The sequence below is a fragment of the Gasterosteus aculeatus genome, chromosome 10, assembly GCF_964276395.1.
Source record: "Gasterosteus aculeatus chromosome 10, fGasAcu3.hap1.1, whole genome shotgun sequence".
NCBI lineage: Eukaryota > Metazoa > Chordata > Actinopteri > Perciformes > Gasterosteidae > Gasterosteus > Gasterosteus aculeatus.
Window position 1 is genome coordinate 8,824,893 of NC_135697.1, and position 17,610 is coordinate 8,842,502.

A 17,610-nucleotide genomic window follows, 5' to 3' on the forward strand; every position below is an offset into this window, starting at 1 on the left:
ATTTCACTGCAAGTTTCCACTCTGCTTCTTTTAGATGTTCCTTTGAAATGTCTTCATTCTCCATGAGTGAAGATATTTCCGATTGCAGATAATCAGTTTCCCTCTGGCTCACAACAATCAATTTACTTTGTTCCTCTGACTTAATTTTAAGTTGTGATATCGTTCCCTTTGCTTCATTGAGTTTCCTTTGGGTGTAACGGGCTTCGGTTTGAGATATCCGCTTTTCTTTTGGTACAACAAACGCCTCAGTTAACTTCCATGGAAGCATCCTTCCACCGCCCTGTGATTCTGCCATGTCGCTTGGAAGTCTCCACACACGTCCGCTCTCTTGCTTCTCCGAACACGTGCACATGCACTCAAGATACATTCTGGAGCATTAAGAACTCTCTGACGTAGGCCATGCCGCGTTCCCTTCCGTCTTTGTGTGACGTCATAACATTCTGTGGGCCACCTGTTTTTCCATCCAGCTTCGGAGACCGAATGTGGACCGAATGCGTCACAGGTTAAGTCACGTGAGCAAACGTTCACGTTAACGGCGGCTCGCGTATCTATATCCGCTACATCCGACTCTCGGAAAGTATGTCACACTCACCTGCCAGCTCGATCGTCCACACCTGCCCCGCATCCACAATCAGTCACTCTCCTGCCTTCCACACCTGCTTCGCATTCACAATCAGCCCCGCTACATAAGCACTGCACACCCAGCCTGTCATTGCCAGATTGTTCTTCGCGTCATGCAAGTCTCTCCAGCACTCTACCTCGGACTGATCTCCCGGTTTCGACCCTGCCTGTTCCCGACCCGTTCGTCTGTCTCCGCCCCGGTGAGCACGTCAGCCTTCTGTCCCCGACCACGAGTCCTGCCTGAGCGCCTCGGGTTTCTGTTGCCTGCCCCTTGGACTGCCCGGCGCTTCTGCCCTTGTGCTCCGGATCCCCGACCGGCCCAGCGATCGCACCAGCTGTCTCCCGGCATCTCCTCCCTGATCCTGAGGACCGCACTCTGCTCTGCCTCTCATTGTGCCCGAACGCCTGCTGTGAGGCCGTGTTCAAATAAAGCGTTAACCAAACACTCCGTGCCGTTGTGCTGCATTTGGCTCCGCCACACACCCGTGTCAAAGTATCGTTAACTATGAAAGCCTTTCACTCTTCACAAGAGTTGAGAGGCTAAACTCTCTAGATAGATTTTATCAATAGTTTAGACTTTAAATGATGGCGTCAAATAGTCCAACGTGAGCTCAGGTTCGGCAGTGAATCATCAGTCCATTCGTGAAACATCCATCCAACCGCCTAATGTTTCAGTTAAATGAGCTCTCAGGCAGTCTACTGCCTGTTAGACAGGTGAATAGCCTTTACTTATTTGGATGGATTTTGTATGGCTCTCACAGATATGCAAATTGTGAATTAATTTGTTGATTAAGTGTATTAAGTTTTTATATGAAAAAAGGAGGCATCCAAGTAAATTATTTCTTATATGCATTTTGTGTCTATACCCTGCTCACTCAAAAAAATAAGTCATTGGAAGAACTCAATTTTTGTATGCAGGATTTCCATCCAATATGTGTAGACATAACTCAATCTAAGAACACTTATGAAATAGGATTACATTGATTTAGTCCAACTCATTTTGATCAAAATGCAGCGCAGCGCTCTCCCGTTGCCGTTCCCCGACTCGCTCTTCCGACCCCGCCAGTACCGACCCCGAGACTCTCATCCGCGACCCGGACTCGGCCAGTACGGCTCCGAGACTCATGACCCCGACGCCTCCAGTCCCCGCTCCGAGACTCAGGCTCCCTCCCTCCCATCCCGTGGTCCTCTCCCACCCTCCCGTTGGTGATTTGAGGGCCGTCGTATTCTCTCAACTCATTCAATACGTGTATTGATAAATGTTAAATCTTTTTTGAATTAACTTAAGATCTTTAATCAAGAACTTTAATCCAAAAAGATAACTACAACACGTCATGGTTAAATACAATATTGTTCTTATTTATTTTTCAACACTCATGTCATTTTGATTCTCTTATTACCCTTTCCCTTTCATTAAATGATAACACATGCACAAACCCCATGCTAGCCTGCACAGCTGTCCTCAAGCCCCAGAGATCCTCATTGCTTCTCAGTGATTCGCCTCGCCGTCTCCACATAGGCAATGTGGACACAATAATAGTCAATCTGATATGCTGCACAGGGATGAAAAGCAGAGGCGATGCCTTTAGCTGGACACACAGCGGCGCAGGAGTCTCAGAAATGCTGGTTTCATTTTGGAGGTGAGGCGCTCAGTGACGCGCAGCTCGGATCCCCCTGATATTATCAAGTCTTCTAACCAAGTACAATCTAATTAAATTGCGTATTGGGGCCTTCTCGTGCATGTCTGTATTATGTGAATCTCCTCTATTATCAATTATCGACCAACAGCCCACTGCCGTTGTCCCGATTGAGCAGCTGAAACAACAATAATTCCCTCACACCTCTTCTTCATCATGGTGGCCCGTTCGTTTCACCGACACGTTGGAAACCACAATCTCCCCGAAGGAGATACGATTCCCCTCAGCAGCCACAATGGGACATCTCACGCCCTTCCATGTCGCTCCAAGTCCTGTGCGTAATTCGATGTTTCCCAAAAGCTCCACTTCTGCGGCAGTCGCATCCAGATGTGGGCGTGCGCGACGAAGACGTCGCGCAGCCTCTGCACCAATCGCCGGCGCCCGGGGGCGGGTCGTGTGTAGACGGTTGTGGATATGGAATATGGACAATTTCAGCACGTCGATCATTCATATCCCGACTGGGAGGCCTGCGCCTGCATGCTGAATTGATCGGCAAATGTCCGTGTTGTGAAAAGAACTACGAGAGGAGACGACGGCAGTTCTTCCCCGGTAGAGGCCAGCTCTCCTTCGGGAAGAAGTTGGAGCGCAGCGGGCATCGCATAGAGGGTGGTTTTCTTCTGTCTACGTTGAGATGCTGGGTTCCTTGTGGTGTATGGACCGATGGACCGATGGATCTGGTGCGATGTAAATTCTGCATTCAGAGTTCTAGAGATCAGTGAAGCTGCGCTAATACAAACCCAAACAGACGCTCGGTGTCCACAGACATCAGGTCGCGATTGTAAGATCAGGACCACGTGTCTGTAAAAACGCTTTAGAGCAGCCTCATCTCCATCTGCTCCTGGCGTACTGTCCCTCACGGAATCACGAGGGTTTGAGGCTCGCGGTGATACACAGCAGCGATAGAGGACCGGTGGTCGTGGGCTACTGTACAGAGATACAAACAATGGTGCCAGAAGCTCACTTCAACCTGAACTCGTCGTGGTGCAACAGGGGCGCGTTGATCCACCGCGGAATCACGACTCTGCCCGTCTGCAGCCCGTTTGACAGTGACTCCAGCGGGCTAATGAGGCGGCGCGACGGGACCCTCGATCTCATTTACTCCGTTGGTGCGGACGGCGCGTCGTGCTTGCGCGTTGCCAGGCTCGTTACTACATTTTGAGGATCATAAGTTGATGCTCAGAGTTCGTGCAACATGGTGTCATCGGCGGACTGATGAGTTTTAACTGTTCAGTACGCAGCTGCAGTGGTTTTGCTTCAGGAGTCCGGACCCGCCGCCACAGAACCGGATTTCACCTGCAGCGGATCTCTGTGACAGCTGTTCTGCATCGGCGGCATCTTTAGAGTGAGAGACGTCCGCGCGTTAGTCTTCAAATAGTGTAGCTCTGTCGATGCATTCAGTCAATTTGCATATCACTCCTGTGTTGTCAAGGTCAGTGTGTTAAACATTCAGAGCCCGAGCTTGAACCTACTACACTATTCCTACTATTGTGCTTGTTCTGTTAATTAGCACGCGTGGCGTTTGAGTGCAGTCTATTGTAGGGACATAATTAATCAACCCAGCTTGTAATTACGCAGAGTTTTGGAGCAGGAACGCGGCCGGGAGGCTGGTCGCGTAGCAGGGTGTGCTGCTCGAGTCCCCCAGCCCCACTACTTCAGTTGTATTACATTACATTACATGTCATTTAGCGGACGCTTTTATCCAAAGCGACGTACAATAAGTGCATTCAACCATAGGGTACAAACTCAGGAGAACAAGAAACAAGAAAGTGCAATTTCCTCAAATAAGCCAATTTACAATTTGCTATAGATGAGTGACGTTACAAGTACAATTTAAGTGCTACAATTTGTTAGTCTTTAGTCGAGGTAGAGTCTGAAGAGGTGTGTCTTTAGTTTGCGGCGGAAGATGTGAAGGCTCTCTGCGGTCCTGATGTCTTCAGAGAGCTCGTTCCACCATTTCGGCGCAAGGACAGCGAAGAGTCGAGACCTAGTCGAGTGTTTTGCTCTCAGTGAGGGAGGAACGAGTAGTTTTGCAGATGCAGAGCGGAGAGAGTGCGGGTTGGGATGTAGGGTTTATTAAGGTGGAGAGAATGTGTTGTTATCCACATTATGGAAATTGCCTTAAATAATGATATAACTTTATAGTCATTGTGTATTTTTACCAGTAAAAATACATTTTATTAGTAAATAGACCAGACTGCACTTATGTGCACGTGTGTGCTTATAGTGTGGGGGAGTGTGAAGCGCCCCTCCATTTCAAAGGGCACCTAGTAGGTGAGGACAGAAAATAGAAGCTGGATCACATCCCGCTTGTGTAAGCCTTTAATGCAGTTCTGTCAGGAGAGACAGACCCTTTATTTTAACCACAGCAGGACTTTCCTTTGGTTGCCACAGTGTGACTGATATTACTACAGACAAACATCACGCAGCCACTGACTCCTACTCAGGTGGTACACAGTCACAAAGAGATCTGATCTGTCTGAGGGTTGGGACCCAAAGACGGGTCGTTAGAAGTGAGGGGAATGTTTTTGGGATGTTTGCGCTTTCCTTGTGATGTAGGCTATTTTAATATTCTTATGCATACAATCTTCATAAAATCATACTCCATTTCTGCAAGACGGCCCAACTTGTCGAGAATTCAAAAGTTTGGATCAGAATGTTTTGTTTATAAACAAGACAAGCAAAAACTTGATCCAAGGTGTGAAAAGTGTATTTTTATCGGGTATGACAAAATCAGTCCTGCATACATTGTCTACTTTCCTGTCAGTAAGAAAGTGCAGAGTCACAGAAGCCTGTAGCTAAATCCGGTGTAGAACGAGAGACACAGACTAATTTTACAGAGTCCAGAGTAACATAGATTACTGTTATCGAGTGATGTGGAACATACCCGTTTCATTTACAGAAGCTGTAACCTCAGATAAATCAAGAGAGTGGGTCAAAGCAATGGATGAGGAAACGCACACTTAAAGAAAACAACACATTTACGCTGACCAACTTGCCTTTGATTCTACACCAAATGTGAAGACGGCCTATTTCAACTCACCCATTGACTGAGATTTTCATGGAACAGCCAGAAGGGTACAAGTTAAAATCTCACACAGTTTGTGTGCAAACTAGAACGGTCATTATATGGGCAAAGACCATCTGGAAGAAATTGGAACATGTTGTTGCAGGAGTATCTGACGCTAAACGAGTTTCTACAAAACAGACCTTGATGCAGACGGGCTACTGCAGATATCACCCACGAGACGTACTGAGAAACGTCTCAGCATCTGACTTCATGCTCTTTAGTCATTGTAATTCATTTCGATGAAAATGTTAAAGGTATAATATGGAGGTTAATGTGGTCTTGACCCATTTCTTCTTCTACTTAATTATATGTTTCTGCAGGAGGAGGAGACGTCATTAGTTCTGCTGGTGGATAATTCTTTGGCTGCAGTTTGTAGACCTTTTAGCTTGACTTGTCTTCATTGTTACTCTCGTGACAAAGAGCCGAACTGCAGAGTGCAGTCGAGACCAAAGACATTATGATCTAAATAAAAAAAATGATCCCCAAAATAATCAGCAGCAGAATTCTCTCTCTGTCATCAGTTTGAATGCACAAACACAACTCAGGCACAAGCACACTCTCACTGCAGTGACACCCATCGCAAACAGTGTGCAGTGTCTCAATGTGGCCTTTGATACAAAGCCTGCTCCACAACGGTTCGAAACTTCCATTTACATCCCTGAAAAGAAGCGAGAGAAAGGAGGGAGAAAAAGCTAGCATGTGTGCCAGTGCCCCGTCCTTTAATTTCCCCCCCCGGAGCCTTTTGTGAGGGAGTCGGCCTGAGGTGAAAGCACAGTGCGCAGCTGCCCCGCCGGCCCACTGCTCGCTTTTTGTGCGATGTTTTCTCATCAAGAATACTAATGGTGATATCAGCTCCGTGGAGTCCACCCAGCTGGCTGAGGAAACAGACAACAATTATTCTGCCACCTAAGAAGGCCATTTAATGTGACACAAGTTAGCGAGCTGTGTTTGTGTTTGATATACCGAAAAACATATCAATGCGTGTTTAGATTTTGGCTCACTTGGCTGAGTAGTAATGACATTTTCTCCATTTACTAGTGTATTCTCCTTCAATGTATGTAAATCCGTCAACTCAGATCTCAAGTTATTACAAGTTAATTTATGTGCCTGTTGCATTTATTGGTTTTACCAAATACGTTTCTTTTGCATCTCTGACATTTTCAATGCCAACAAGTGATGTGTCGAATTTTTGGAAGGAGTTCAAATGAGAAGACTTGACAGTCATCTGTAAAATGTTGTTTTCAGAACCTTTTTGTTTCCACTTATGTTAACTGGAATATGAGTGTTTTACTTGAATGGTCTTATTTTGGCTGTAAAAAATAATTGTGATGTTTTATTTCAACATTTGATTAGATTACTTGTCCAAAATGTGTTTTTACTTGTAATTCTTGGTTGTGTTTTATAATTTATTTCCGTAAACTGTCATTCATCTTAATCTGCTGCTTAGTTTGCTGTTGTAGTTGCCAATCCATTTAATAAACATGTTGATTACAAAAAATGTTTCCATGTCTGTATGTCATGCAATAAATTCTTAATTGAAATTGTAGAAAATCCCCTTCCTCAATCTAATTGTTTTCGGTATTTTTTAAAGTGTCGCTGAACTATTTTTTGGGATTGTGTAACAAGTCCTGACTGCTTTGAATTGATCATTGAAATTTGACTCTTTACATATGTTGCACATTATGCTTGCACTCAACTTTCCTTTTTCCTTTTTATCATTTCCATCATTTCCAAGTGTGGCTTTGCTGGACGGCAGCTGAAACATTCTAGTGAAAGTTTTCAGAAAATGTTGTGTTGAATATGTGCGATAAATATCTCTTAGCGGCATTACGGTAACACAACAGTATTTCTTGTAATAACTCACTCGATCAGCAGCTCCCAACATGAAAAAATGACTGACAACCAAAATTTTGGAATTTTGCCATTTCTGTAGTTTCAAGGTACCAAATTGAAGCTATTCTGAGAAATTGACAGAACAGTATATTGTTTTTACTGGTTATCCATTAGCACTTAGTACTATAAAACACATGACACCTGAGCCAAAACAAATACTGTAATATCTTTCTTTTTTTTACAGTACTGTACAGTTTATTCCAAATATACATATAATATCATTTGAATACAGTAATACGCGGCCTTCCTCAAAACTAAAATGAAACTAGCAGATAAATGATGTGGGCGTGCGTGCAGCCAGCTGTTGCCCTCCCGTCCACCAGGAGGCGCTAACGGGAAACGCTGTTATCCAGCGCTGCTGCGCTGCTGCATGTGACATTGACATCAACAGAGGGTAAGATCGTCCCGCATGTTATGATACTTTACTCCGTTTTAAGTTTTAACAATGTTTTCACAAGATAGGCAGGTACTTTTAGAATGTACTGTGTTTTTAAAGATAGTGGTTAATCTTGTAAACACCTCTGCGACACAACGTCCGTCAAAGCTTCCCCGAATGCTAACGCTAGCACAGCTTGCGAGGACAGCGGTGACGAGAAAGCGGACGAGCTCCTCTTTAAACTCGCGTACTTTGATTCCTTTGCCCCCCCGCAGCGCCATGAGGCTGACCGCTCTCCTGTCGATGGCAGCCAGGGTAGTTATTCCCAAAGACTACCGCTTCGGCACCAACAGGCCGTGGACAGCGGCCGCCAAGCGGCTGAATCCTCCGGGGAAGAAGAGAAGGAAGGTGTTCGTGGAGCCGATGGCGGCAGAGGACTGGTCCGTGCTCAGAGGGGACACGGTGAGTCTTCATAAGACAGCCATCCTTTGTGTCCTCATGTCAATGGTGCACTTTAGCCGTATGCCTAATGCACATGTATTTATGTATTTACTCTTTTCTTTCTAGTGTGTTATTGTAATTATGTGGAAGCATAATGTAGGAAATTAATTGTACAGAGCTTGAACTTGTTAACTGTACACATGACAATAAAATATCTTAAATCTGAAAGTGAATGTTCTTTATAGACTTGAATGTTTTTGCCTCGTACATTTAGGTGTCAACATTATCAAGTATCACTTAAGTTAAATGGAAATCAAAGTTCTGACATTTGTAATTTATTTCTGGGACGTCTTTAGTCGACACGTCTGGGAACTTTTGTAACTCAGAACCATGGAAACCGAACAAAGCATGCACATTATATAGAGAATGTGAAACACTTTACCTTCAGGGTCGTTTTCAGGAAGCTACCAGCCAAAACAATAAAGTACAACTTACTTAACAACTTAAGGAAACATGTTATTCAGAAGAGTGAGCACAAAAAATGTACATTTCCAATTTGTTTACTTGTAAGTTATTTAACCAATAAATACTGAGACAATTATCATTACTACTATATACATGTATATTCAAGAGGATTACTCCCAATAAAACATGTTTGACTAGTAGATGTAAACGGATAATAGTTGTACAACATAAACTGAAGGATCTGCTTTTCATTCGTTTCTCAGGTTGAAATTCTCGCCGGGAAGGACAAAGGGAAGCAAGGAAAAGTGATCCAAGTCTTCAGACACAGAAACTGGGTTATGCTGGAGGGTCTGAACACGGTAAGGAGCTCCTGTATTCCCTTTCCTAGAGGAAAGTAAATGGAAGCTGTTTTATGACTGGCTATGCTGTAATGATAAAAAGTTGGCACTTGCACAGAGTGCTTGTGCTTCAGCATGCATTTAAATCATTTTAGACACAGAGATTACTGGTCAGTTGCCTAATTTCACCAAAAGGATAACAATAAAGTGTTTATGTCAGCTAGTATTGTATTGGTGTCGTATGCCGTGTATTTATTATCTCGCTCCACCAGAGGGAAGCAGATGTCTTCTTGATATTCAGGCAGAAACGAGCTGACAACGTGTGCTAAGAGAAGCCCTTTGGCCACCGCCTGCTTGGCTTTGACAGTTGGAAGTGTTGTTTTCTCGTAGCATCACAGGTATATTGGAAAAGGTGTGGACAGCCGAGGGACGTACATTGCTAGTGAGGCCCCCATCCTGCTCCGCGACGTCGCACTCATTGACCCCTCGGACAGGTACAGTGAACTTTGCTGCACTGCAAAATTATGATTGTAATTGTGCGTGTGCACAACCACCTCAGGACCTGAACGATAGCAGAGCCACTTATTGGCCTGCAAAATGAGCTGTTATCCTTCTTCTAGGTCGTCCTCAATCTATCAATCTTCAAACTACTTTAGGGATATTAAAAAATAGTACATTGTTGTTCACTGTGGATAAATAATCTTTTGAGTCACAACCGATTCATTATGACCTGCTGATATCCATCTTCCAGGAAGCCCGCTGACGTGCAGTGGAAATTCACAGAGGAGGGGGAGAGAGTCCGAGTGTCGCTCAGGACGGGTCGAATCATCCCGAAACCTGTTGTGCAGCGTCGAGATGGAATTGTGCAAGAGCAGTGGAAAGGTGTGTGTGTGTCTCTTTATTTTAGGGGGATTGTTTTCATTAACAAGTTTATTCCATGTGTAGCTAAAAGTCAACCCATAAAACATTTTCCACCATCTTCTGACTTCTAAAAATCTGTGTATGGGTGACTGAGTATAGTTGGACTGGTATCAGGTGGAAGAAACACATTTCATTCTTAAGTGAAAGACACAGGGAAAGTGTAAAAGATGCCAAACAGCCTCCCTCTCCATTTTAAATGAACTACTTGTCTCCCAACCGAACGTCCGAAGCCACTCGAAGGCAGAGTGAACTCGAAAGTTTTAACTTTTTTATTTTTTCTGCTTCTCAAGCTGTACGTATGTTTGCATGCGACTGTCTCTCTGCTATTACAGATGGACCGAAAGACACCAGTCCAGAAGACACTCTAGCAAAAACCTATGTACCGTCTCTAAAAACCCTGGAAGAGGAAGTGATGGAGACGCTGGGCATCCAGGAGAACAGAAGACACAGGCGCTCCTACTGGTACTGACCAGACAAATCAGAGACACTCGGTTTTCACAAGGACTCTGAAGTCACCATGTTTTGGTGAGCGTGTTAAAAAGAGACCGACGATGACATGTGTGGCACATGGATGGTAAAACACTGGTGCATCATGCATATTACTACCAAGGAAACGACAGCTTTGTAAACATATGAGGAGGTGAAACTGACTTTCCGCCTAAATGTCCCCTGATTAGTTTCAATCGATCTGTTAACTTAATATTTGAGTTTGAATTAACTTCTTCATGTTGTCATTGTGAATAAATGACACACGTGAACTAATTCAATGTTTCTGTAAATTTGCGATTCACTCAATGATCCACTAGAGGAACTTGATCTCCTCAAACAACACTAGTATTAAATACATTTCCAAACTTAAGGGGTTTGCTTTGTCTGCGTTAAGAAGCCAACGTTTGGGAAGAGAAAAGTAAGTAAGCTTGTAGTAGAACAGCAGTGACCACAGAAATCAGCAGCCCTTGAAACCATGCATCACTTGACATTCAGTGTTTCATGATGATTCATACCCACTGTACAGCCTAAAACATTGGAAAGTTAACCGAATCTTTGTATTGGCCGGTTTAATAGTGGTTGCAGCCTGTTTGGATCATTCAAAAGGCTGAAAATAGTCATATTATTTTACAGAAGCCCAGACAAACGGCTCTCCAAAACTATACAAGTGAGTCTCTCTTTCCAACTCGTCTGGGAAACTGTGCAGGAGGAAATTGCCTGGGAGGAGACTACACAGACTTGGTAACTTCAACAAAAGTCCTCACTCACCTCGTCTGTCTTTTTATACACTGCCGCTGTACGGTATTCCTCTGACGTGTCCCCGCTTTTTGCAGCAGTTTGATCTTACAGGGGAAGGGATTTGGTCATGAATTTATGATTTAAGGTCATCTGTACGAAAAGTGGTCAAAGGTCTCCTGCATACACACAACACAGTGACAATGTTACATTTAAGAACAGTCAAAGAAGCACTTATATTATTGAAATTGATTAGAGTCAAGTGATCAATATGTCCTGGAAGAGTGGGGATGGGTTTGAAACATTTAGGACCACATGTAGGGAGATAAAATGTACTGAAAATATAAATTGAGAATGACATATTTTTCTAAACTGAAATGTTTGACTCAAATTAAATTAATGAAATAATTTTAAATGTGGTCAAATGAATTTAAAATAGCCCTTTAGTACGTATAAATGTCCCGTTTTATCTGCATCTATCCAAAGGGAAGTCCAGGCTTCTTCCAGCTGCCTCCGCTGCACATTTATCATGTGATTTATGAGGGAGGTGGTGAAATATGTCCCCCCCAACCCCACTCCTGCTGGTTTACCACCAAAGAACCGCCCCATGCCAGATCCCCAGCTGTAGAACTAACTTGACTGCATTGGCAGACAGTATCACAAAAAAAAAAAACGATGTGTCATAAATAATATAAGAGCGTTGAAGTACGGTGGCTCCTCATACACTATTTTCTGGTCAGCCGAGTGGCATCATGCAGAAGGTATGGCAAGTCCTTGGTTTGGCTGGTGAGCGGATGAGGGCAGCAGTTTCTCACCAGACTGCTCCGTCCCGAACCGGTTTACCTCTGCACACGTTGCGTCCAAGAGGGAATAAAAGCAGCGCAGTCAGCGGAAAACACAGTTTTGAGGTTTTGCTTTTATGGTAGGAAAAATGATTCAAAGGCTGGCCGTTTTTTTTCCCCTCATTGCATCGGTGTGGCATGGATTTCGGTCTGGGATTACAGCAAGGGGAAGTGCAACGTTAAAGTGAAGCGGGACCTTTTCAATGCGTGTATTACTCACACGAAACACTTGCGGCCGTCTTAACGTGTGCAGCGGGGAATGAGCTTTGAGGCTGCCCGGCTTGTCGTTTAAAGTGACAGCGACTCTGGAAACCCAGTTGAATGAAACGACACAAAGTGACTCAAGCAGAATTAAGAAAACATAAAAAGAAACTGTATTTTAGCTGAGCCACATTTGCTTCTCAGCCACGTAAACTAATGAATCCCACCTGGTGGTTTAGGTTGCACGTGTATGATTCACTGACCAGTCCAATCACAGTACCCTCAGCTGTTAGCACGCAGCGGCTCTTAATTACATCTCTTTATATGATAAGGGGTTCTAAATTATTACCACAATGGTGTCAGAAGTTCACCCCGGCCTGATTAAAGGCATTACGACGTCCTAGCAGAGGAACTCGCTCCGGAACATCTGAAGACACTTTAGAACGTTCCTCTTGACTGACTTGATCATCTAAGCTCAGCTAAAATATTATAATAGTGTCTAATTATAGACGGGTTGTTTGAAAACTGCTGGAAAATGCAAGGGTAGCTTGTGTGCAGGTCTGAGAGGCGGCTTATCTCACAACCAGGAGCTCAAAACCCCACTCTAACCATTCCTCAGACTGTTTTCCACCCATACTCCTGTACTATTTAGTACTTTGGGAAATGTATCTCAATAAACAGTTGGCCGAATTAATTTTTCCAAAAATACCACGATGTGACTGCATCTGGATGCATTTTTTCAGTTTTCTCGTTATTCTGACTCCCAATTCTCTGAGCAATGGATATTTGTAAAAGACGCCGTGACACGCGTTCGCCTTCGGAAACAACCGTCACGTCGCGTCTAACGTGCAAACTTTCTGTTACTGGCATTTCCCAGATTGGACCCGCTGGTCAGACGTGACCGCAGCCATCTCATCAGATATTTAGTACCTGCCCTGGAGCTTTCTTACTCATCGCAAGTTCTTCATTAGCAAGCGCTCCTCTCAAATGTCCCACTCTAGAGTCAGGTCAAAGGTCAGATGCCTGGAACAGCTTTGAGGAAACCCTCCCCTGGATTGACTCTTTCTATCACTGAAGTTCCTCTTCTAAGGGAGGTCCTTTGTTTTCACGATACCACTCTTGCTGACAAATGGCAGCAGAGCGGATGACGTCTCGCTGTGAGCATAACTGCTGACTGGACTGGACTCAGTCTGGGTCACTGTGACACAGACCATGGAGCCCGTCTCTGATCTCTGAACTTTTACATTTCCTTCCCAGACATTCCTCCTGGTATGTGGGTGTCAGATTCCTCAGGTGTGAAGCACCATCCGCTGCTGTCGACTCGCAGGACGACCATTACAAAGCACCATTCACCCAATCGGAGGGCATTTGGTACGCGCTTACCTTGGCGTTATTCGTCTTGTCCCTGTTATACACAGCAATATGGCACAGTCAGCCAAAGAGATCCCTGAACATACGCTCCACGTATGACTCACAATGTGCTATGAATCTTCCATGTTACACTAACAGAGATGAGACTCTGGTCGGCGCTGCACAGCTGTATCTCCACTGATGACAGCAACACATCTGGATGATTTAAAAAAAACAATTTATGAACATTTGAAAACGATGACCCCGTCTCGCCCTCTCTGTGAAACCAGGCTTTTTGTGCTGCACTCATCTGTTAACCACTTAGCTGTGTGTGTTACTGTGTTCAATATGTACACTTGAAAATGATGCACAGAGATAAAGCGTGACGTTATCCATGGAGCATATTTTGATGCTGTATAAATCTTGTGACTTTGCCGGACGTACTGCGCTGAGTTTATGGGTCCAAAACGAAATGCTAGTTTCAACTACAGCCTGCAGATAGAAGACGATGACTGACGGACTGCTGCTGTCTGACTGTTCCTCCGCAGGATGCTGCAAAGTGCTGATGACACTTGCGAAGTTCATCACGGTGGCTTAAGAATACCAGCAGTCTATTAGACGACCATGGAGCAGGGGATACTGTCCACTCCATCACCCTCCCTTCCCGGACAGGTGCCTGCAATACAAACCCGCAGTAGCAGCAGAATCAGCAGCTCCGTATTGCTGCTGCGCTGACTGCAAAGAAAATCTATAAAAAAAGAATACAGTCTTTCTTTCTCCTCACTTTCAAATAGCCTATAACATCGGCTGTTTTTAAACGTCACCCCTCCCAATCCCCCTCTGACAGGCAGGCGTCATCTCCATCCTCCCGATCGTTAGGGTAAAAAACAAAAAAAAAGTGGGCAGTTCTGGATTTCATATGTGGCTTCACTTTCTCTCAACTCCCTCCCCTCCAGTCTCCTGCCGAGCATCGGACGCGTTGGGACAGCAGTCCCAGCTCCCCTCGTCTCTGCGCAGAGCCGCTCTCCTCCCGACAGCACAGTCGCACTGCAGCACAGCTGAGCGGAGTAGACGGAAAATACTTTTCACAGGCGAGAAGTCCCCCATCCTGCCTCAGCTGAAATGCTGCTGAAAAGAAGCCGGTAGGTTTATTTCATTTATTTTTTTTGTGCGTGTGTTTGGCCCTCACTCTACGCAGTCGATGCGGTAAGAGTTCTTTTAAATTGAATGTCATGTGAAAGTATAGTGTAATTTAAGAAAATGACTCTTTGCCAGTGAACTGTAGCCGCTGTCCTCAGAGGAAGTCCTGAAATTATGACCAGCGGTTCATTTTCACGTCATTTTCTGCAACTGACGCACTTAGTTAATCACAACTTTCATCTAATTCACTTTGTGCTTTTTTGTTTTTCTTTATTTCGCACATCATGAACCCCCTCCACCGTGTTTTAGAAGAGAATATATCACTCATGCTCATTGTTAGTTACCATGACTTTGAAGCGTAGTATTGCTTTTTTACAAAGGTGAGTGAAGGAAAAACGGACAGAATCTACTTCTTCCCTCTGCATTCTTAAGGAGCACCAACATTGCAGCTCTAATTTGTTTTGTTTTAATGCCATTTCCCCTGCCAGCCAAGCATGAATGCTGCTGAACCTCTGAAAGGTTGCTTCAGTGCCCCAAAGCAGACACAAGAAGACAGCTGTTTTTCTTGAGTGCATATCTTCTGTTCACTGTTTCCACCTCAGGGTGCAGGTATATTCCACTAATGGGGAGGTAGAGATATATCCAAACAGGGAAAGCTGACTGAAGGGTTCTCTCTCCTTCACATGATGGTCCAGTGGCTCTCATATGAGCGAGTGGAGCAAGTCAAACTCTCGCTCCGATACCATTCTCTTTCTCAAATTTTCTTCTTAAGTATCTAGTTGAATGTTGATGATGATGCACAACATTGTGTAGTTAATGGAAATGCTCCGTAGTGTCACTTTAGTGTTGTCCCTTACCTAAAAGTACATGTCTGAAGAGAAGATTTCCTACTATTTTATGAATGCTCTTGCACTAGATATTCTATCAATTAGACGTGAGCGCCCGTGTTGCATAGCAGCCGGGACAAGAAGCCCGCTGCTGCAGGTAGCAGGTCACCAAACAGTTAGTGTGGATGAAGTAGTTACCGGAGGATGACAACTGGCTGTCATAGGAATCATTTATATTTGCTCACACCATCTTCAATATTTCGAATGTTTAAAAAAAATCTGTGCGGAATTACACTGAACGTGTATAACTCAATAACAAGTCTAAAAAGGTGATTATTATGTATTTTATGATGCATGTATGAAGTAAAAAAATCCACAATACAAACTGGAGTCTGGCCATTTGGCTCCTTATGAATAGTCAGCTAATCATCCTAGAATATAGGCTGTAGTAGTCAACCAGCTAATGAGTGCCACAGCAGCCATGTTTGGATCACTTGGCACAATGAAGCAGATTTTGAATTATTGAATTTTGTTTTTTAAATAATTGACCTCAAATCAATGAGTTCTTGATTAAGCAGTTTGGCACTAAATTCATTTGACTCTACGTATGGTTTAGCATGGTTTAGCATGGTTTATAATGAGGTTGCCAAGCACGGTCTGTGGTCAGTCCCCGCCAAGTTTGCTGAGTCAGGCCTGAGATTGGTCGTTTGTTTGATCCCTCGACTCGTTCCCAGGCAAGTTGGGTGGCGAATCGTCTACTGGGTGGCTTTACCAAATTGCTCATCCTGTTGGGAGACAGGCAGCGCGTTTATTGGAGATGTCTGCACGGTTCAGGATGTGGGAAGGAGATCAACTCATCGGATGTGTGGAGGTGTTACATTTGAGGGTGCAGAGAGTCGGAGGAGGGGTGTTGAGGGAATAGACTGTGTGAGGGAAGATTGCTTTGCTCTGGAGTACTCAGTGTTCATCGCTGAGATGACTAATAATACTCAAATACAAATAAAGGGAAAAATCAAATCATCCAAGTGTTCCAAATGGGACGTTAGCCTGGCCACGTCTGAAAACCTTTCATGTTAGATTGAAAGTGTTCTACTAAGGAATACCAGTGAATAAAGTTGAGTTGAGTTGAGAGTGAGTAGAGTAGAGTCACAATATAAATGTGCCATCAAATTAACTACACTCACTACAGTTTGGAAAAGACCAAACTTAAAAAATGTGCCTATTTGAAGAAACCTTCAGTTCAATTTATTTAGCACTTAATTCCCATGTATCTTCATTTTGAACTCTGTACCATGTAATGACTTCTTGATGAGTTCTTATTGATCTTTTTAGAATGACATGTGGTAGACCAACGTATTCCACAGTGGACTTCTAAAACTTGATCGCCTCACATTTTAGGAAATCCCTACTTTATTTAATCAGGAAACTCATCGCTGCCAAAGCCCGTCCCGCTCGCACATCGGCCTCTGTATATTTGACCTGACCAAACTGCGATTAGGAGGTATTTTCCTGCTTGTTGGCAGACCTTGAATGCAGACCGGCTACTGCAGATGCCACCCATGAGAACGTACTGAGAAACGTCTCAGCATCTGACTTCATGCTCTTTAGTCATTGTAATTCATTTCGATGAAAATGTTAAAGGGATAATATGGAGGTTAATGTGGTCTTGACCCCATTTCTTCTTCTGCTTAATTATATGTTTCTGCAGGAGGAGGAGACGTCATTAGTTCTGCTGGTGGATAATTCTTTGGCTGCAGTTTGTAGACCTTTTAGCTTGACTTGTCTTCATTGTTACTCTCGTGACAAAGAGCCGAACTGCAGAGTGCAGTCGAGACCAAAGACATTATGATCTAAATAAAAAAAAGATCTAAAAAATGATCCAGCAGCAGAATTCTCTCTCTGTCATCAGTTCGAATGCACAAACACAACTCAGGCACAAGCACACTCTCACTGCAGTGGACACCCATCGCAAACAGTGTGCAGTGTCTCAATGTGGCCTTTGATACAAAGGCCTGCTCCACAACGGTTCGAAACTCCCATTTACATCCCTGAAAAGAAGCGAGAGAAAGGAGGGAGAAAAAAGCAAGCATGTGTGCCAGTTGCCCCCGTCCTTTAATTTCCCCCCCCGGAGCCTTTTGTGAGGGAGTCGGCCTGAAGTGAAAGCACAGTGCGCAGCTGCCCCGCCGGCCCACTGCTCGCTTTTTGTG

The 17,610-nt window shown here is 44.2% G+C and overlaps 2 protein-coding genes across 2 annotated transcripts in view; both read left to right on the plus strand.

Moving 5' to 3' along the window:
• The first annotated feature begins 7,532 nt into the window (after positions 1–7,532).
• On the plus strand, positions 7,533–10,678 carry mrpl24 (mitochondrial ribosomal protein L24). The gene is made up of 6 exons (XM_040188974.2): positions 7,533–7,672; positions 7,930–8,116; positions 8,824–8,919; positions 9,289–9,392; positions 9,650–9,780; positions 10,152–10,678. The coding sequence occupies exons 2-6, from the start codon at positions 7,934–7,936 to the stop codon at positions 10,286–10,288; spliced, it is 651 nt and encodes a 216-aa protein (XP_040044908.1). The 5' UTR covers positions 7,533–7,672; positions 7,930–7,933; the 3' UTR covers positions 10,289–10,678.
• Positions 10,679–10,925: 247 nt separating this feature from the next.
• The window catches only part of LOC120826564 (brevican core protein), an 18,844-nt gene continuing 12,159 nt past the window's right edge, over positions 10,926–17,610 (plus strand). Inside the window, exons 1-3 of the mRNA XM_040188970.2 lie at positions 10,926–11,049; positions 13,344–13,457; positions 13,985–14,578. Of these exons, the coding sequence (XP_040044904.2) occupies positions 14,559–14,578 (20 nt within the window). The 5' untranslated portion in view covers positions 10,926–11,049; positions 13,344–13,457; positions 13,985–14,558. The remainder of the gene's footprint in view (positions 11,050–13,343; positions 13,458–13,984; positions 14,579–17,610) is intronic.

Excerpts from the sequence above, each read along its gene's own strand:
- mrpl24 (XM_040188974.2), top strand. The coding sequence starts at position 7,934 with ATGAGGCTGACCGCTCTCCTGTCGATGGCAGCCAGGGTAGTTATTCCC. Across the intron at positions 8,117-8,823 it reads CCGTGCTCAGAGGGGACACG|GTTGAAATTCTCGCCGGGAA; the intron begins GTGAGTCTTCAT and ends TTCGTTTCTCAG. Across the intron at positions 9,781-10,151 it reads TGTGCAAGAGCAGTGGAAAG|ATGGACCGAAAGACACCAGT; the intron begins GTGTGTGTGTGT and ends CTGCTATTACAG.